The sequence below is a fragment of the Lactuca serriola genome, chromosome 4 (assembly GCF_051521515.1).
Source record: "Lactuca serriola cultivar US96UC23 chromosome 4, Lser_US96UC23_V15, whole genome shotgun sequence".
In the NCBI taxonomy this organism is placed as follows: Eukaryota; Viridiplantae; Streptophyta; class Magnoliopsida; order Asterales; family Asteraceae; genus Lactuca; species Lactuca serriola.
In genome coordinates, this window is record NC_136411.1 from 169,523,801 (window position 1) to 169,546,422 (window position 22,622).

Consider the following 22,622-nt stretch of genomic DNA (forward strand, 5'->3'; position numbering starts at 1 on the left):
TTTATGTGCAGCATATGAAATGGGTAAACAGAGCAGAAAGAGCCACCCTACACGCGTAAATACAAAGATAATGGAAGCTCTTGAACTGTTGCATATCGATCTGTGTGGACCTTCTGCTATAGAGAGTATCGGTGGAAGTAAGTACATTCTGGTTATTGTCGATGATTTTTCACGCTTCACGTGGGTTTTCTTTCTTAAACAGAAATCAGATGCAACTCCCAAGCTGAAGATGTTCATCAAACAAGTAGAATTTCAATTAAAGAAGACAGTGAGAAACACCAGAAGTGACAATGGGCTGGAATTCAAAAACAAGGAGTTTGAAGACTTTCTGGCTGATAAGGGGATCACACACAATTTTTCGGCCCCTTATACACCACAGCAAAACGGGATTGTTGAAAGAAGAAACTGATCGCTGTGTGAATCAGCTAGAACCATGCTCAGTTATGCCTCTTTGCCTCTATATTTTTGGGCCGACGCCATTGCTGCTGCCTGTTATACTCAGAATCGGTATTTGCTCAACAAAAGATTCTCGATAACTCCATATGAGATCTTAAATAATCGGAAACCGAACGTCAAGTTTTTCCACATTTTCAGTTTCAGATGCTTTATCTTTAATTCTAAAGAAAACCGAAATAAGTTTGATGTTAAAGCGGATGAAGGGATCTTTCTGGGTTACTCTCTGTCATCAAAAGCATATCGGGTGTTGAACAAGCGTTCCAAACGAATTGAAGAAACTTATTATGTCACCTTTGATGACAATTACATGAAGAAGATTCAAAGAACAGAAGATACTTCAGGAAACATATTTCCAGAATCTGGGCAGGTCTCGGTTCCAACATCCAATCTGTTTGATGAATACATTCGGTTATTTGATGAACCAGAAAAGGCAATACATTCGGAGGCAACATCAGCAGATAACAAGGTAGATAATTTGAAGAAAGTAATAGATGAAGCTGCCAAATCAATGGAAACTAAAACACCTACTCCTAAACCATCATCTAGCCTTCAAACACCGATTCAACATTCCAGGGGGAGAACTCTACAACTTGTAAAACATCTGAAGTTCCTGTTAAGGGGGAGAATCACAATTCCGCCCCAATTTCTACTAGTTCAACTCCCACTCAAACACCTGAACCGAAATCAACAGGTGATAGTACAATCGAGGGGCAGATACCGACTGTCGATTTTGCTGAAGACACAGGCTTCACTTTGCCAGTCGAGGGGGAGAAAACAAGTGATAGTTCAACTGACGAAAATGAAGGAAATCAGTTAGATATTGAAATTGAAGTTGAAGCAGAACTAAATCCAGAATATGATCCAAGCTATCCTCCACTAACAAAATGGACAAAAGACCATCCCAAAGAGCAAATTATTGGTGAATCGTCTGAAAGTGTTCTTACCAGATCTCAAGTGAAGGCGAAACAAATAGCATTATTCTCTAAAGTGGAATTTTGATGAGCTCAATGAATTCGAACGGAACAGAGTTTGGAGATTGATTCCTACACCGAAAGATGCCTCAGTTGTCGGCTCGAAATGGGTGTTTAGGAATAAGCTGGACAAAGAAGGAAATGTCATTCGTAACAAGGCTCGGTTATGAAGAAACCTTTGCTCCTGAGGCAAGGTTAGAATCTGTTCGAATATTTCTAGCATATGCCGCTCACAAGAACTTCGAAGTTTTCCAAATGGATGTCAAATGTGCTTTCCTAAATGAAGAATTAGAAGAAACTGTATATGTTGAGCAGCCACCTGGTTTTGTGAATGAAAAATACCCTGATCATTGCTATGTACTGGATAAAGCTGTCTATGGGCTGAAGCAAGCACCGAGAGCCTGGTATGAAACGCTTACTCGATTTCTAAAAATGTCAAAATTTAAACAAGGTTCGGTTGACCCAACCTTCTTTCGAAAGAAGGAAGGCGAACACTTAATGATTGTTCAGATTTATGTCGATGATATCATCTTCGGCTCCACGAATCCACGCTTAACTGCTGAATTCAGAAAGTTGATGGAGACTAAATTTGAAATGAGCGCAATGGGTCCAATTAACTTTTTTCTTGGCTTAAATATTAGACAGGGACCAGAAGGCATCTTCATAAACCAGGAAGCATATACCAAGAATTTGTTGACTAAATTTGGAGTGAATGGTGATTCAAAAGTAAAGATTCCTATGGCATTCGGCACCAAGCTAACTCCATCACTAGAGAAACCGGCTGTGGACATAACTCTGTATCGACAAATGATAGGATCTCTTATGTATCTAACAGCTAGTAGACCAGATATCATGTTCTCTGTTTGTTATTGTGCCAGGTTTCAAGCTAATCCAAGAGAACCTCACATGCTTGCCGTGAAGAACATTTTTCGATATCTGAAGAAGACTTCATCTCTCGGTCTCTGGTATCCTGCAAGATCTGGATTCTTCATACAAGCCTTTTCAGATGCTGATCTTGGAGGATGTGGACTGGACAGGAAAAGCACTACTGGAGGATGTCAATTCCTTGATGGAAAACTTGTCAGTTGGCAATCAAAGAAACAAACCTGTGTTTCTTTATCCACAGTAGAAGCTGAATATATTGCTGCCGCATCATGTACCTCTCAGGTCGTTTGGATTCAAAGTCAGTTAAGAGATTATGGGCTGAGTATGAAAAAGATCCCTCTTTACTGTGATTCTGAAAGTGCAATCAGGATTTGTCATAATCCAGTGCAACATTCGAAAACCAAGCATATTGCACTTAGGTATCATTTCATCAAGGATCATGTAGAAGACGGGAACATAGAAGTGCATTTTGTTCGTTCTGCTGATCAACTGGCTGATATCTTTACTAAAGCCTTACCAGAAATAACTTTCAATAAAATCTTACAAGGTTTGGGTTTGATGGAAAGAGAGTCGGTACCGAATCCTCAAATCTCTCTTTAAAATTTAGACAACCGAAATAGACAGACCGCTCGGTCTATCTCTGCTCTAGATTTTTAAGGAACCGAAATGCACAGACCGCTCTGTTTATCTCTGCTCCATAATTCTCCGGAACAAAGGAAAATTGAATGATCAATTTATTTCGCTGCTCTCATCAATAAGATAAGGTTTCGGTTGTATTTTAAGTCTTTCTGTATTTATTTTTATTTTTTTTCTCAGAAAATCCAAAAATCCAAAAATATTTTATATTTCTGTTTTTATTTCTTTTTCAGAAACTTACTTAAAAATTATTTTCTTTCTTTCAAATTTCTTGTTTGTTTTGTTTAGTGTTTGTTATTAACAGGTAAATACATGTATCACCGACGATAGATTTAAAGCAGGTATGTTTCAACTTTCACACAACCTAGTTAAGGGTCCCTAGAAGCATGCTGTTGTATGTTGTCATAAGCCTCTATGATCTTGAGTAAGCCTTAATGATTCGATTGATACCCATTTTTCTTCCAAATCAGGCTATTTTACATCACTCAGTCTAGAGCTACCTTACTCTTCTCATTTGAGTTAAGAGTTTCTCTGCTTTGTCACGCTTATTTAGCAGAAGGTACATTCGGTTTCTTAACCACCTCTTTATATTCTCCATCTACCTTCGGTTCACTAACGTAACCCTTGATACTTTCGGTCTTTACCACTGAGGTTTATGGTTACACAACATCTGTGTTTATGATCTTGGATATGATTACCACGTTCTAAGTGAAACCCAAAATCCGACACCTAAAATGAATTGACGGTGAGTGATATACTCAAGCAGTAACTGGTTACCTATGGAAATCTCTTTTTATTTTGCATGATATTTTATGAAATCATCTAAAGCCAAGACATTTCTTCCCAAAGAGGTCCAGTTTTTTTTTTTTTGAGATTTCTGCTTCTTACAAGTCATTAACAAAATAAATCCTACCTACCTGTTCAATAGATCACATCGGTCTCACAGGTACCTCTACCAACAATCGGTTTTATGTCGAAACTTGATGTTTGGTTAGAGGACAGCCACCCAAAGCCTATGATCAAAAAGAAGCCTTTCATTGTTTATTAACAAACAGTTGATTGTATTTCTCGGGAAACCACACAAGCACTTCAAGTCTCTCTTGACTTTGAAGGAAGTGATTCTTGCCCGGAATCCTCTGCTTTTTGTCTTCTAAAAAGACATCACTCACATCCAATACACATTTGCTTTATTTCTTTATCTTTCACACCCTTATGCACAAAAATTAATTTTTCCAACATTCTTATTGCTGTTTGGTATATGGTTTTAGTTTTCAGTTGTGACCAAACAAGGGTAAAGGGAATTTCAAACGGTACGAAGATAAGATTTAGGCGCGTGAATTTGATTCTTTTCAAACCCATGTGTGCTGACGTTTTCCTGGGATATACCATACTATCAAATCGCGCTTTTTCAGGCGACGTTTTAGTTACCTCATCATTACGATTTTCCAGGCAACGATATAAATAGGGGTGATAGTGTTATTTGTCACTTACCAATCACGAATCATCTCTCTCTTAAAAAGTTAACACTGTTCATCTTCTTCTTCGTTCAACAATGGCGACTTCATCCTCTACACACGATCAAACTGCAACATCATCCCTACTTACAATCAAACCCAATCAAAATATGATCATAGAAATGACTCCATTCTTGTATGATTCATACATGCTACACGTTGTGGAGTGTTTGAAGTATTCACCCCTGTTGTTGGCCTTAACAAAGGTGGAAGCAGTTCCGATGCCATTGTTGTCACAAGTTTATTCATCCGCAACCTATGACAAGAACAAAGATCGTATCTACTTTACGATACATGACAAGAAATCCTCTATTTCGAAGGCGAAGTTTTGTTTGCTTTTAGGGCTTGCAGTTGATTCTTCAATTATCTCGCCTGATTTCATCTCTACAGTGTAGCTTTTCACAATGATGTATGAGATGGGCTACACCGATGTCCTTACGACGATTGCGAAGGTCAAGAAGTCGTACCTACCATCACAATGGAATGGGTTGCAGACCTTGCTGATCAAGGGTTTGGCGGAACGATGTGGTGGTTCCGATACTACGAGCAAAGGATTTCTCACAATTCTCTATGGTCTATACAACAGAATCAACTTAGATTATGGCTCAATTATCTGGTCTCAAGTTGTTCAGAGTCTAAACACGACGACCCGTCACTCGGAAATTTTTTGTGGTCGTTTTTGGACGCTAATTACAAAGAAGGCTATGGATTCTCTGGAGATACCTGTGATGAAGAATGTTCTTCTTGCCTCAATCGCCTCATTCCACACCAAGAAGATCATCATCTCTGATCCAAGTAAGTTTCATCATTATGGATTGATTCCAGAATCCATGTACAGGTGTGTTACGGCACAGAGCAGAGTAATGGCCGATTACAACAAAAGATCTCCTCTTGGTCCAAGGGTTCTGTCTGAAGAACAACAAGCTGCCTTGGATGCTTTGGATCAACCTGCTAATAGAGGAAAAAGGGTTGTGAAGAAAGAAAAAGAAGAAAAGAAGGAGCGTAAGCCAAAATTTTCGAAAAGAAAGTCTGGTGAAGAGGAAACTTCTCGATCAAAACCTAAGAAGTTTAAGAAGATGGCTAACAGGCCCAAGGGAGACTCTTCTCCTGGACCTGATAATGTTAAAGAATAGGAAGAAGAAACAGAAGATCCTCATGTTTCCACCAGAGAGGCAACCCCTCCAAAGTCTCCAACTCCACCACCATCTCCTAAAATTACTCACATTCCAACTCCACCAGCATCTCCCAAAATTACAAAACTTCCCACTCCTCCACCGTCTCCTAAAATTCCAACCCCACCTCCATCACTAAAACAGAAAGTTCCACTTTCTGTTCCTACCGATATACCACCTATTACAACTGAACCAACTTCTCTACCCACTTCAACCATCATTTCTTCTGTTCCTATCTCAACTACCCCAATATCAACTCCACTTATAACCGAATCCATCACTACAACCATTTTCCAAATCTCGGTAAAAGTCAATGTATCTGATACAGGGGCTACTATTGTGATTGATACACCAGTTATAAACATACCACCATCACCAACCCCATCCTCTACCTCTGGTGCTACTCTTGGTGGAGATGATGAGGACTATGATTCCCTGTATTACAGTCCATACAGGATTCCAACAGACAATGATGCTGATGCTCCTGTCACCAGTCAATAGATCCAGGACATCAATGAGAAATTGGATAGCCTGCTTACAGATAACAAAGCTTATAGCGGTGTTGTGTTGAAAGCTTTCATAGAAACCACCATCAAGCAATACACAGATGCTATAGATCAATCAACAACAGCCATTGATAAATCCGCTGCTTCGTGTTCACAGGCCACAAAAGAGGTTTCTGAGGTTGTTCACACAACTCAGATCGTTCTTGATTCTCTTAAGGCACATGCTGATGTCAATGCGGCCAAATATCAAGCATCAGTGGACTCCTTTTCTAACACTCTTCAGAGTGAAACTACTAAGTTTGAAGCTCTCCGTGCTGATCTCAAAATAGAATCCACTTCTTTTCTTCAATCCTTGGATTCTCGTTTTGCTTCTCTTGCAGCAGAGAGTACCCTGAAGGAGGATCTAATCAAACACCAGGCGACTATTGATCTTCAGAAGGTTCAACTGGCCCAGGCAGAACAAGAGATATCTTTGTTGAAGACTCAACGGGCAGTTCTTCAGAGTTGTGCTGGGGATGTGAAAAACATCCTGACTACTCTTATCGAAACTCATGATCCCTTCCTCACATTGACTATCCAGAAGCATCTCCAGGCCAAACTCCTTCCTGCAATTACCATTCTAAGTGAAATGAAGGGTGTCTTGGAAAAAGTCATTCTTCCAAGACAAGGGGAAGAAGATAGTGTGCTCAAAACAGAACCGAAGGTTAATTTAGCTTCGGGTTCTGATAAGAAAATTCAAGCTGACAGTGATACCGATACTGATGAAACCATCGCTGAAGCCCTTCAGAGAAAGAAGAGGGATAAAGAGCTTGATGAAACCATGAAGAGGCAAAAGAAGGAAAGAATAAGGAGGAAGAGGATGCTCTTGAATGCAAAAAGACTCTGTTTCCAGAATGGGACAGAGACACACTCATCAATCAAGCGATTGAGTTTCCTTCCATGTACTGGCTGGAAATGATTGCATCATTCGAGTGTGAAAATTCCAAGGACTCACAGTTTGACATGCCAATCACGAGAAAAGCTTTTACGTTTCATTGTTTTGATGTCACTGCTGAGGTTCCTCATCCTAACTTGAAGGTTGACAGAGAGTTAATTGATTTTTATTTGAAGTATGGTCAACCGCAGTACTTGACATGGAGCGTACAGAAAATCGTGAAAGTCAAAGTACTGAAACCGATGCCAGCTGGGAAGTTTGTCAATGTAAACTTCAAGATCAACAGAGGAACAGCGAACACAGAATACTTCATTTCTCTGGCAGATCTTCCCAATCTGAATCCTCATGATTGGATTCTGCTATACAACATTCTTCTCTCAAATCAAAGGGAGTATGAACCGATTTTGAAGCATCTCAAAAGAATGTTGGCCTCCTATGTCCATGAGCTTGCCACTATGGATCAGGAGATAGCAAAAGTAATAAACAAGAAACCGACCGTCAAGCCTACTTCCACGCCTGGTGATGTGCATAAAATGAAGTTAGGGCAAATCGATTCTACAAATTTGACGGTTATGTTCACTAAAGGTGAAAGAAACAAGTTTCTGTTTGCTTTAGTAGACAAGCATTTGTTTTCAACAGATTGTCTGGAGCATATTATAAACATCATTCACCGATGCAAGCAGAACTCAGCAGCAGACAAGAAGAACTTCACAGATATGCTTCGGTGGTACATTACATTCAGACATCACATTTTGGCCATCATACCGAGGATATTTGAAACAGTGAAGAAACCCTCTGTTGTGAAAAGGGATTGAAGTCTCTGCTCCAAAGACGCAAAGGGGGAGATTGTTGAGAATTATGGTGTTGCGTCTTGGGCCCTTTTGTATTGTAATCGGATTGGGCTTGTCAATCCGTGTTTATCTAGATTAGTTTCCTTTTATTTAGATAAACTGTTAGGGTTTCATTATAAATATATGCATGCATGTATGCGTATTAAGAAGAGATAGAATAGTTGATTACGTTGATTCTTTGTAACCCTAATATACCTCAACAGTTGAAGTTCTTTATCGAGCTCTTCTGGGGTATTTTGCATTAATCATTCGACATATTCAGTGCAATACTTGTGTTCTTTATTACGTTCTTACTTATATTTTGCTTAGAATCATACGATCCTGATAGAACATTGTTCTAACAGGTAAGACTAGCATTTTTAATTTTATATATATATATATATATATATATATATATATATATATATTAATTAAGCTTGTAATAATATAATAGTATAGGGTTGAATTTTAAATTTGTAAAATTCTAAGGGTTTGAAATTTAAATTATTCAAAATTAAACATTTAATCATAAAATTCAAATTTCAAAACTTGAGGGCAAGTTTTGAATTTTTCAAAACAAAAGGGATCAAATAACAAATAATTTAAATTAAAGAATTAATTTCAGAATTATCTATATTTGACCTAATCCAATTTTAGTCATAAGATAATTACCAAATAATTTAAATAATCAATATTTATTATATAAACAACTAATATTCAAAAGATTTGAAATTATCTATTGTTTTGGTAGGGATAATCATGCGAATAATATAAAACTTGGATTTTATCTTTCAAAAACGATTTAGGCATTAATCCCATGACAAAATTGCAACAAAATCCCGAAAATCTTTCTGTCTGACGTCAAAACTCGTCGATTCCACTTTGGAACTTGTCGAGTTCATCAAACAGATGGCACAAAAAACGATTTTTTTAGCAAGCAAACAGTTAAAGCATCACATACAATTGAAACCAATCAAAGCTCTGATACCACTGATGGGTTTTATGCATAAGAACAATCCTATGTGCTCATACAAACCCTAATGCTTGGATCTAGGTTTCTCTATTGAACATGCTTTGAATCCAAGACTCACAACCCTAGATTTATCATATAAGATTCGAAAATAACATCAAAAATAGATCTAAGTGTTTACCTCTTTCAAATAGCTTGAAATCCTTGTAGTCTTCTTGATCTTGAGCTTAGAGTTAGAATTGTAACTCCTCTAATGGTTCACAAAACCCACAAGCAAGAAGGCAATATGAGAGAGGGTGAGAGATGCTAAAATTGGCCCTAGGGTTATCTTGGAATCAAGTGTAGCCGATTTCCATAGCCTAGGGGTCTTATTTATACTCTAGGCTGCTAGGGTTTCAGTCTAAACCCTAATGGACAACTTTGCCACCAAGTAGCCCAAGGAACCTTCTAGATTAAGGCCTTGGACGAAAATATGATGGATCCCCATCATAATTTTGTTCCCCTTAAGTCCATTAGGTTTCCCAGCCCAAAACTCAACTATCATACATTTGACAGTTTATGCTCCTTTATTTAATTAATCTCTTTTAGTCACCAAATTAATTCCTCATTAATTTACGACCAATACTAATTAAATAAATATGATTTCTACTTTAATATATTATTCTTATAATATATTAATAAACCATAATATTCTCTCTCTCTCTCTCTCTCTCTCTCTCTCTCTCCTTAAATTACCTTGTCAAGTTACTTTGGAGAAGGCAACCTAAAAGGACCATGCACAACCGGGTCAAGCACATACCAAATATAGTTACGGGCTTAGACACTAATCCAACAGTAGTGACCTGTTATATTGGTAGATCTGCTTGATTACTTTGATTACTTATACTTGCTTATTATTTTTTATATGTTACATATGTTGACATATTAGTGCTTGGGTTGAGGTAGGAGGCCAACAAACCCTGGATGGTTTGGTTGAGGTGGTACTGCTTTGTGCAGTAGACCAACAAACTTAGGATGGTTGGGTTGAGGCAATATGCCAACAAACTCTGGATGGTTGGGTTGATGTGATATGCCAACAAACCCTGAATGATTAGGTTGAGGCCACCGACCAACAAACCCTATATGCATGTATTGTAATTGTTATTGTATTATTGTGTGGAGTGCTTTGGGGAACTCACTAAGCTTTGACTTACAGTTGTGGATTTCAATATTTCAGGTACTTCAGATGATCTGGGAAAGATGAATGTTTGATCGTACTCATGATCCTACATAATTTTTTTTTAATTATTTGAGAAATGTTTTGATACGCTGATTTGTTATGATATTTTGGTAAAACAATGGTTAATTTTTACATGGTTTTTAAGAAATAACTTTGAAAATAAAAAAATTTCACTATGGTTTTTGGATGTTACATGGTGAAGATGTAATGGTGGAGGTGCATAATGGAGATGAGGTCATTTTCAGCCTACACATAGAATGAAGGCGACGAAGGTGACGCAGGGGGGATAGAGTGGAGGGAACAACTGATAAATTCAACTTTCTCCAAATACGAAAAAAATATTAAAATTTTAGCAAAGATGAAAAATTGAATTTTTTTAGCTGGCGGGAAAAATTCAACTTTCTCCAAATACTGGTTTCACTTTTGAACACTCCCTCCAAATACTGGTTTCGCTTTTCAACACTGTCAAAATAAAACATTTATAATCAAATGTTTTTTTTTTCTTTTATTGTTACTATTTTTACATTTAGATATACATAAAAATTAAAACGTGATTATAAAATATTTTTAGTTATAAGTTTTATTTTTTTAAATGTCATAATAAAATACTTACAGTCACCTGTTATTCTTTTATATTCAAAATCATTAAGTTTAAACAAACATATGAAATTTAACTGTGAACGTAAGACACTTGGAGTCATATATTTTTTTTAATGTCATAATAAAATACTTATAATGACAATGATCTCCGGTGACTATTAGCTAGCATTTGTCATATTTTTATTTAAAACATTGATAAAATGTGTGAAAATAGTTTGCAATGGTGACGGTTTACCAAATATGTAACTAAAACATTACCGAAACTTGATTAACGACCTTTCATGATAATTAACTAAATCCGTGACAACCCTGTTTCTAAAAAGCATAGCAATAGGTCATTTTTGTACTGATGAAACTTATATTTGTAGTTTTGGGGCATAATTTGAGATTTTTTTGTGTAAATGGTCACTGTCGCATGATGTACCGAATATTAGAATTTGAAAGGGACTAAACAGTGGCGGAGGGAATGGAGGGGCCGGCGGATGCCTAGCCTCCCCAATACAAATGTTAGTACTATAGGTATAATCAAAGCCCATTAATTATTTTAATAGTCCATATATATATAATAATATAATATGTAGCCCCCTTTAATATTTTTGATTTTTACGGCGTTAGGCAAGTAAACTAGAACAATATATAGTTTTTTTTTTTTTTAATTGAACGTAACTAATTAGATACACTCATACACATGGACCAAGAGTGGCCCCAAACCCAAGTAATACTACTCTTTAATTTAATTGATATAATTAGCTTTTAATATTAAACCTAATCACGCAAGAGTCGAAAACATAAATTACCTATCGAAAACATAAATTACCTATTCCTTTTCGGTTAATCGACGACTTCAAAAGATCGGTTTCTAGCTTTTACTTCTGTCTCCTGCTACATCAATTAATTAGGTAATTTTTTATTTTTATTAATTTTAGTTTTTTTATAATTTGTAATTGATTATATTATCAATTTGTAGATCGTAAGAAATTACAGGGATATGGTTTGCTAATTTAGTTTATCAGAATTATAAATTTATAGGATAAATTATGAGCAAGAAAAGAACCATCGATTCTTTTTTCAAACGAGTAGAAGATGTTTGTCATCCATAATTGCATCCGGTTAGTGATAATACTAAAGAAGATGTTCATAATGCACACTCACAACATGATAGAAATTGTAAAATTAAAGAGCCCAATGATATTGAATCTGAAAAAATGATATGTCAGGCTTAGGAGAGGTAAAATTTGATTCTTTTATTCGTGATCCAAGAGAACGACCGTCAATCTTAAGTTATCCAAATAACCAAGGTGATGAGATTAGACAATTATTTATTAAACTTGGACCATACCAACTTCAAAAATCAAAGTATCCATTTAGTCCTAGTGGTCGTAGCAGATCTATGCGCAATTTTCAACAAGTTTGGTTCAAGAATTTTTGGTGGTTGGAATATTCTGAGAAAAAGGATGTTGCATTTTATTTCCCTTACTTTCTATTCAATTAAAAAAACCTATTGGCAAAGTAGGGTCAGATAAATTTACTGTATTGGGGTTTAAAAGATGGAAAGAGGTAAATTGTGGCAAAGACTGTGCTTTCATTGTACATAAAGGTAAGACTCCAGCCTCAACACATAATTTTTCAGCTAGATGTTATGAAGATTTAAAAAACTAGCTATGCCACATAGAGAATGTGATAGAGAAGCAAACGATCCAACAAGTTATGGATAATAGACTATGCCTTGAAGTTTCTATAGAGGCCATTAAATGGCTTATGTTTCAAGGATGTGCTTTAAGAGATCATGATGAATGACCTAACCCAAGAAATCAAGGAATTTCCTTGAATTGATAAAGTTCCTTGCTTCTTCTAACAAGATTGTTGCCGATGCTGTGTTAGAAAATGCTCCTCAAAATGCAAATTACACATCACCTGATATCCAAAAAGAAATACTATGTGTTTTAGCTACAAATGTACAAAAAGCAATTCATGATGAAATCGGGATGTCAAAGTTTTGTTTAATAGTTGACAACTCTCAAGATGAATCTAAGAAAGAGTAAATGGCTATTGTTGTGAGATTTGTCGATCAAGATGGGAATGTCAAGGAAAGATTTTTGGACTTAGTTCATGTTAAAGACACAACTTCATTGACCTTGAAAAATGAGATATTATCTTGTTTATCTTATCATAAACTTAGTGTTCAAGACATTCGAGGTCAAGGATACGATGGGGCTAGTAAATGCGTGGAGAATGGAATGGGTTGCAAGCTTTATTATTAAAGGAATGTCTGTATGCTTAGTTTTGCTCATCAACTGTAATTGGCTCTAGTTGCTTCGTCTAAAGATGTGTCCGAGGTACATCACTTCTTTAAGACTTTAAACTTTGTAGTTGATTCATATAGTTAATTGATTTTTTTTTGAAGATCGAGGTTAATGGAGACAAGTTTTAAATTCTTTGTTATTTATTCATTTAAAATTTTATACCTATTACTTTTTTTGAAGAATGAAGTTAATGGAGACATGTTTATATAACATTATATTTTAATATATTATTACGCTGTGAGGCTGTTAGCCCCCCTTATTCTTAAATCCTGGCTCCGCCTCTGGGACTAAAAGAACATGTGGTAACTTACCTTATACCCCATAAAATCAGAAAATAACTTTAGATACTAAATCGACTAATTTTGGAAACATTTATCATTTTATAAACACTATTTTATGGTCACGTCCTTTCATTTGTAGCCGAATGACCACTATTGCACCATCACAATGTTTCTACATAACGTTTAGGTGAGTTCAAAAACAAATAATACTTAATTAATGGCCACTATTTTTGGTTAGTAAATCTCCAATGACCACAATTTTTTTGTTATTAAGCTTCAAGATCACTATTTCTAGTTACTTATACTTGTTATGATATTAAGAAAAACATTTTAATTTTATTCTGAGTTAGTGACTGGTAAATGACAACCATTATAAATGTGGTCTCTAAAATTGTAGAATGGTGAAAACTCATTGACCATTTAATATATGATGATTAAAGATGTTGTTAGTTAGAGCATCCATAATTCATAGTTCGATGGGAGAGTTGAATGAAGTGACATGCCTAATTGATATTCAATAGATTAAACTCTATCATTGTGAAATGTCATGTTGGCATTCAATGGATATGGGGTTCAATGACCATTGAGCGTTTCAATGGGAAAAATGAAACTTTTTGGTTGCAACTAAAAAAACTAGTCACTAGTAGTATTTTATAGTGTTAAACAGACCCGAATTAGGGCAGGGGCAATATGGGCAACGGAACAGGGCCCAAAATTTTCAGGTGCCCTAAATTTTTGTTTATAGTGTATGATGTATCGTTCAGCCCAAGCAATCCAACATCATTCGAACAACGCCAAACGCCAAACCAAAGACAACAGTGCACGAAGCAGCAAACGATTGCAGGCGAAGACTTCGGTTTCGGTAAAAAAGAAGTTCGATTGCTGCAATCACACGCCTCAGCGACAACAATCATCGATTCATCATTCATCCTCCTATACAACATATTCTATTTTAGGTGAGGGTCAATCACTTATTCTCTTTATTAATGATTCTTCATATTCATTCTTGATTATTGGTCCTGCTAGGCTGCTAATGTAATAGATTATGAGAAATTAAGGAATGAGGAATAAGGAATTAAGGATTATGACTTTATGACTTTGCAAATTATAATTGTCAATTCAATTGCATACTTGAATCAGTTGAATGTTTGAATGAATTATAGATTAAATAGATTATCAATTTTTCAGATTCATGGTATATATGTTAAATTGTGTAATTGTTTAACTGTTCAATGTTTTAGATTCTTGAATGTTATTCATGAATATTTAATTGTTTATCACTATGTTGTATTGTTATTATATCATATTATTAAATTGAAATCTGTTTGAATGATTCAAAATGTTGAATATGATAAATGAATGATTTTGAAATAGATTATTAGAAACAAAAATTAAATTATGACATTATGTTTATTCTATAATTGTTTATCAGAAATTTGGAAATCAAGAACCATAGTGTTTAAAAAATCAAATTATGTTTATTGTTTGTAAAATTGTAGAGATGAAGTCTAAACAACCATCCGGTAGTCAAAAACGTAAAAAAAAAAAACTAGATGAAGAAAAGAGAAAGGTCGACGCTGGTGCTCTAGATAAGTTTATCCATAGACAAAAGAAAGGAATGCAGGGAACAAGTCTTTCCTTTCCACTGGTTCTTGAAAGCTCTCAATCCCCGCTTCTCCCATATTGATTCTCCCTCTCGCATCGGTTTTGCATCAGATAATGACCCCATGCACAAACTTTCTCTTTTATTGGCGCCGGATAGGTAGGCTATTAGATTGAGTCGAAAGCCTACCAACGCATAAAGGTGCATGTTGAAGAGCAGATTGAATAGCACATTAAAGAGCACACTGAAGAGCATATTGAAGAGCAAGAACATATAGAAGTAGAAGAGGCAGAAGAGCAAGAGCCCGTTAAAGACGTCGTTGATATATATGATCCAATAAGGTGGGAAAAACTTAATTATGAGGAAATTAAACTTTTGGTCCAGAAAGGTCCTAAAAGAGATAATAGTATTATGTATGGTCCCTACGATAAATTTGGTAGACGGTTTTCTACAACTTTATATACAAGAACTTTACCAAATTTGGAGAAGTGTAATAGAGAATTGCAAGTATATTCGAAAAAGCTAGACAAAATATTTTGTTTCTGCTGTAAAGTGTTTAGAAAAGGGATTTCAAAAGGTGAATTGGATGGTGAAGGTTATACAGGTTGGCACCATGTTACCACTAGGGTTAAAGAACACAAAATTTCATTGGATCGTCTTACAAATAGAGATAAGTGGTTTGATATGCGTAAAAGATTGAACTTGAATGAAACAGTTGATAAAGTTCAATACGAACAATTCAAGAAAGAAAGAGATTACTAGAAACAAGTTTTTTTGAGAATCATTGCAGTAGTGAAGTTTCTTGCTAAACATAATTTAGCATTTCGTGGATCCAATGAAAACTTATATAAAAAAGGAAACTATAAATTGTTTTTTTTTTTTTTGTTCTAATTCCACCAAATATCTTTTTGTTAATTATTATGATTGATTTCACTTATTATTTGTTAATTGTATTTAATAGGTAACGGAATTTTTTCGGGTGTCATTGAAATGTTGGAAGAGTTTCACCCAGTTATCAAAGAGCATGTGCGGCGGATCACAGGTGATGGGCTTCATGTGCATTATCTTAGCCACTTAATCCAAAACAAACTAATATCTTTGCTAGCTGAAGAAGTTAAAAAAGAACTTATCAAGAAGATAAAGAAAGCAAAATACTACTCAATCATACTTGATTGTACTCCCAATTCAAGTCACAAGGAACACATGACTATAGTGAGGTATTTAACGTTATCATATAATTATGTTACGGTCGATGAGCCCTTTTTAGGTTTTTTGAATATTGATGATACATTTTGAAAATGACTATTTGATATTACACTTGAGGAGTTAAAGTCTCTTGATCTTGAAATTGATGATATGCTTGGTCAAGGCTATGATAAAAGAGCAAACATGAAAGGAAAACACCAAGGAGTCTAAAAGAGATTTTTAGATATAAATCCTAGAGCATTTTACACTCCTTGTGGTTACCATTCTCTTAATCTTACATTATGTTATATGGCTAACAAGTGTGTTAAAGGAAAGAATTTTTTTGGATTCATCCAACGCATTTATACTATCTTTGTAAATTTTACTAAGAGGTGAGAAATTTTGAAAGATAATGTTAAAGCTTGGAGTCTTAAGTCATTGTGTCAAAATTGTTAGAAAAGTCAGGTTGAAATTGTAAAGGCTATTAAACTTGAGCTTGTGGATGTACGGGAAACTTTACTTCAAGTTAGAGAAATAGATAATGATGTTGCAATTGCAAGTGAAGCAACTTCACTAGCAGAAAAAGAAATTAGTGACTTTGAATTTTTGGCATCAACTGTTATTTGGTATGAAATATTAAACCATGTGAATATTGTGAGTAAGAAGTTACAATCAAAGGATATGCATCTTGATAATGCTATTACAGAAATAAAAAAAAAATTGATTGGGTACTTCAAGGATTATAGAGAACTGGTTTTTCAAAAGTGATTGTTGAAGCTAAGGAGATTGATATTGAAATGGGTATTGATCCAATATTTCCACAAAAGCGTTTGATTAAAAGGAAAAAAAGGTTTGATGAGAGTTTAACTAATGAAGAAGTTTCATTTACACGTCAAGAGAATTTTAGAGTCAATCATTTCTTATTCATTATTGATCAAACTATTTCTCCTCTTGAGACAAGATTTGAACAATTCAAAGAGTATGACAAAGTATTTGGTTTTTTATTTACACATAATTTGAGGGGAATTGAAGATAAAAATCTTAAGTCGTATTGTCATTGTCTTGAAAAAGCACTCAAGTTTGTAGAAATATCGGATATTGATGCCGATGAACTTCATATGGAGTTGAAATTATTTGAGATATTGGAAACCGAAAAATTTAGAAACCCTATAGATGTTTTGAAGTTTTTGAAATAACTTGATTATTTCCCAAATGCAGACATTGCATATAGAATATTGTTGATTATGCTAGTAACAGTTGCATCTGCAAAAATGAGTTTTTCGAAATTTTGAAGTTTGTGAAATCTTAACGACACAAGAAAGACTTAACGATTTGGCAATGATATCTATCAAGAACGAAATCTTAGAGAGTATAGACTATGAAGAATTAATAAACCAATTTGCAATCAAGAATGCTAGAAGAGGTTTACGGATCGTTGGTTAGCTGTTAGAATATTTAATTACTTATTAAAATACTATGATTTTGTTTTGTTTATTGCTATAAAGTTTATTATCATTTAAATAAAAAAAATTAGCTTATGTAATTTAATTTGTTACATGTTAAGGGCTAAAAGCCTTTTTTATCCGCCTAGTATTTGAATCTTAGAGAACCGACCTTTATGTTAAAAACAAGGGTTTAAAAAGATACCATATTTACTTTATTATAAAAACTTAGTTTATTAATAACCATCAACTGATCCGATAATGAAAATCATTTGATCAAAATATTATAAATTAATTTAATTATATATAACTTTCATATGACAATAGAATAAATAACTCACCCGAAGCAACCCTTAATTTCATGTTATTACCTTTGAGAATTTATTGAAAATAGTTTAACAAAAATTGATAATTTACATATATCGATTCCTATTCATTTTGTTTCCTTTCCTCTTGTATGAACTGAAATATACGAGCAGCTGATTCAGATGCTAATTTAGGATTATGGGGTACAACTTTGATCACTTTTATCCTCTCATCAAACCCCTTTTCCTCTGTACATCGATCTGAATCTTGAACCATTGGTGTAGTAGGGAAAAGAGGAAGTTCGTCTCCTCCATTACTGCTTCCCTGCAAATCATTATCTTTACTGTCATGCAGATTATGAATCTCACCTATGGTTGGCCATTTCTCTAGAGTAAGTGTATTACATGAGGTTGTAACAGGTTTGTTATATTTCATGTTGTCTTCTATTGATGGAGAACAAAAACCCTTTGTTATCGAAGGCAATCCGTAAGATGTATAAAGTGGATTATTGGGAAATACACCAATTCCTTGTGGGTAAGCGCCATTGCTAAAGTCTGTACTTGTAGGTGTTAGGCTCATACCATAGAGCGGGGCCATGAGACCAACAGGTGGAGGACAAGGTCCTGTGTAGGGTTTGTACACTAGACCCTCGGAAGGTGACCTCATGGGCACCAACCATTGGTTTCCCGGTGGAGGAAGAAGACACCAGGGTGGTTGTTTACCACCATTGACGGTGGAAGGTTGTGGGAGGTCGATTAAACTTGGATCATATCTTTTGTCTGTATCATTTCTTGTATGAAACTGTGTTCTGATCGTATTATCTACATGGAAAATGCTTTCAGAAGGCATGTTCTTTGGTTGATAGCCACGATCTTCGAGTAGAAAATGAGCTGATTCTGCAAGTCGTTTCTGCACCTGTTCAAGCGTTAGTTAATCTCGCCTCTTTTAGAATGTATGTGTTTATAATCATGATATATATATGTGCTGTACCTTGATCAATCTATGCAACTCGAAGAGTTGTGACTGGAAAACTCTTTGTTGCCTGAAATATCATGGCAAAGAACACATAATTAGGCTTCAAGATTTCTGGTATAACCACTAAACATGCACTAAATTTAGTGATGCTTACTGAATGATAGTTCTTCTTGCTTTGCAATACTCTTCATGACCAATAATATGTGAAATTTCATCCGGGGTTATCTGTAACGACCCATTATCAATTGGAGGAAGAACTTCATGAACATTTCTATCGGTTTTCCTTTCTTCTGAAAACGGGCATACGGACATACCATCTTCGTAACACATCATGGTTTCTTGAAAGTTTTTTCTTTTCAATGGCAACCTGATGGTGGAATCGTGTAGCATCTCTGGTTCATCTACCACAATACTTCTCTTCATTGGACTCGAGGGCGAAAGTTCTGTGCTTAATGTTTCTGATAACCGAGCTCTATTAGAATAACATGGCGCATGTTCTTTAGCAATGTTTTCAATCATCACATTATCTAGCTTGTTCTCCTGTTTAATTGTGCAGTTAGGGCTAGCGGTTGCTAACTTTCCTCTATTGACATTCCCGAATGACAGACTTGGAACCAGATAATCTTCATCCTCCTCATCTTCAAGCTTCTTGATTGAAGCGCTTTTTGTTGTTTTAAGATCTTGAGGCTTAAACAAACGATAATCACACTGTTTTTGTTGTCCGGTATTGCATAGCGTTTGACAATTTGTAGTTTCTATTGTTTGTTTAACGGTCGTTAGTGAGATATTCAAATTGATACCACTCGAGCGATAAGAATCAAATCGTGTAGCTAATCTTGTGGAGCCACATGAACTTCCAAACGATGAAAACACACTTCGTTTGTAGCTTGCATCCTATATCACCACGGATTAACGAACCAAATACAAAGGAGTAAGAAACACCGAGGAATATGTAACTTAAAAATCTATATATCTACGTACATTGTGTAAAGAAAGTTAAGACTCACGTGATAAGTCGGAACCAAACCACTGGTCGAAAGAGGTAAGACGGGCTGTTGTGAAATAGCCATCTTGTTTCTTGCAGAGGTCCGTTGAGCTCCTTTTTCTGCATCACTGATATGAAGCCTTGGGAACAAAGGGTCCATCTTTTTAGCGTCGTCCTTTAGGTTTCCCATGGTGTTTTCGTACGTCAGTCTTTTGTCCATTTCTGAACCAATGCCTATCACATATTATGATTTGCAGCGAGTTAGAAAGGGAGAAATAAGCGGGGAGAGAGATCGCATCACAATCACATTCAAACAATTTACACATTTCGGGGTAGGTTAACGAGTGGTTATATATTGTGATCATTGACGGGGGCAGAGTGCGACTCAGTCTTTCTCTCTCTTCTCCTCGACATCTGCCGAATTTGGTACGATTGTGATAGCCACATGTACTGCTACCAATTCCATTCGTCGGGAAACTAGGAACATAGAGAGCCAATCTTTTTGCGAAAAATCAGTATTGGAGATATTATTGAGCATCTCATGCATCTATGCAATAACATAGTAACATCCACCCTATGAATTAATACTCTCACGTGGCTTTAACTTTTAACGTGAGTTGATTGCAAAAAGGAACTTCCAACTTGAGTTAGTTGATTTCTTTAGGGTAAATTGCACTATTGGTTTTGTATTTTGGATTTTTAGGTAGTTTGCGTGCATGTCCTAACTATGTTTTTAATTTTTTTAAACTCACACAGTCCTATGATATGTTTACGTTGCACTTTTGGTACAGGCTACAAGTAAAATGACCGACCGTTATGACCTTTCCAACTTTTAAATATATTGTTATGTGTTTTGTATTAATTTGTGAAGTAAATTACACAAATGATTCCTATGGTTTTGAGGTAATTTGCACGTTTGGTTCAAAATTTATTTTTTTAACTTGAAATGTCCCTACAGTTCGTTTGTGTTGCACGATTGGTTCCAGTCTTACTTAAAAAGACTATTTTGCCATTGATTTTTTAATTTATTTAAATAAACATACCCCCAACTTCACTTCTACCTCACCTTATCTTACCTTACCTACCCACCTTATTTAAATAAATTAAAATATCAAGAGTAAATTACATGAATGGTTCCTATGGCTTGGGTTAATTTGCGCTTGGTCCCTAACTTATTTTTTTAACTCGGAAAGTCTTTACCGTTTGTTTTTATTATACGTTTGGTCCCTACTGTTTGTTTTTTACATGCTTGGTCCCTATTGTTTGTTTTTGTTACACGATTGATCCCTCTCTTACCTAAAATAACTATTATTTAAATAAGAAAAAATTGTGGATAGATAAGGTAAGGCGAGGGGGGTTGGGTTGGGGTATGTTTATTTAAAAATTTTAAAAAAAAAATCAAGGGAAAAATAGTTTTTTAGGTAAAAGATGGACCAAGCGTGTAACAAAAACAAACAGTAGGGACCTTCCGAGTTAAAAAAATAAGTTAGGGACCAAAAGCGCAAATTACCCTAAACCATAGGGACCATTCGTGTAATTTGGGCAAAACAATATTTTTAGGTAAGACAAAGACCAAACGCGCAATAAAAACAAAATGTAGGGACCTTCCGAGTTAAAAAAACAAGTTAGGGACCAAACGTGCAAATTACCCTAAACCATAGCGACCATTTGCGTAATTTACTATAATTTGTCGTTGTTAGAAAACAATAAATACAAAAATAAACCCTAACCGACCCTCCACATACACCAAAAACTTGTCTTTATTTTTAATAACCATCATAATAATATACTTGTAGTCAGTCTTTATTTCTTTTACTATGACTGTTGTGTATTTTTTGTCGTGAATTACAAGGTAAACTGATACCTAAGAATTTCTTGTAGCAATTATGAAACAACCCAAAAACAGAGATAAAATTTTTCGTTTAAAAACAATGCATTAGTTCCATACGTCAGATGTCTTAAAGGCATCCACAATACAAAATGTCAAAACCATCAGAGTAAAATGAACACAAGTGCAAAATCATGAGGGGGATGTTGTATCATCATGTCGGGACCTTCGCTTTCTACCAAAACTACATGAAACCATAAACATAAACTGTAAGAACAAAGCATAGTGACTTTACCCCAAAGTACCACATACAACACTTTTGTAAATATAATTGCACATGGTGGTGCCGGGTTCGTAACAACCCCCTGGTCTATAGTAACCCCAAGTCCATAATGACTCCATGTAACAACATGTAGTTGTGTCGGGCCCATATCAACCCTGGGTATATAGGGACTCCGAGCCCAGATCGGCTCCATGCATAAGGTTATACAACCATACTAGTAAAAGTGACATAGACATATATATCCTACATATACAAACCATTAGGTAGGAATTGGTGCTTGCGACCCACAAGTTATTAGATTAGGTGTTTAAGCACATTACTTTAATTGATATATACTTAAATTAATAGTAGCACAATCCTTTTAGGTTACCCTCAAAACTAGCAACTAGACAAATGATTTAGGAGAATGAGGTTAATTTATTATTTGATTAATAAATTAAAATAAACGATTTGTTAACATATTATGATAATAATATATTAATTTGAAATAGTAATATTTAAATAATATTTAATCAGAAATTATTTGGAATTAATTTCAGGTTTAAAAGAATTAATTAAAAGTGTAGAGATTCAATTGTAATCATTCAATAGTTAATCAAGAGTCAATTTAGAACCATCCATAAAGTGGGGATGATTTCTTGGAGCCTAAGGGTTTCTAGAGTAATCCCTGGTGGATAAATATGAAAGTGGATAATTACCCGGTTTAACATAATCTTAGATTTGGGCTTATCTAGGGTT

The 22,622-nt window shown here is 35.2% G+C and overlaps 1 protein-coding gene across 1 annotated transcript; it reads right to left on the reverse strand.

The window, feature by feature from the left end:
• Positions 1-17,934: 17,934 nt before the first annotated feature.
• Positions 17,935-20,059, reverse strand: LOC145098995 (ELF3-like protein 2). The gene is made up of 4 exons (XM_079036585.1): positions 19,796-20,059; positions 18,943-19,682; positions 18,804-18,855; positions 17,935-18,728 (listed from the first exon to the last, which is right to left on the reverse strand). The coding sequence occupies exons 1-4, from the start codon at positions 19,991-19,993 to the stop codon at positions 17,937-17,939; spliced, it is 1,782 nt and encodes a 593-aa protein (XP_078892711.1). The 5' UTR covers positions 19,994-20,059; the 3' UTR covers positions 17,935-17,936.
• Between the last annotated feature and the right edge of the window lie 2,563 nt (positions 20,060-22,622).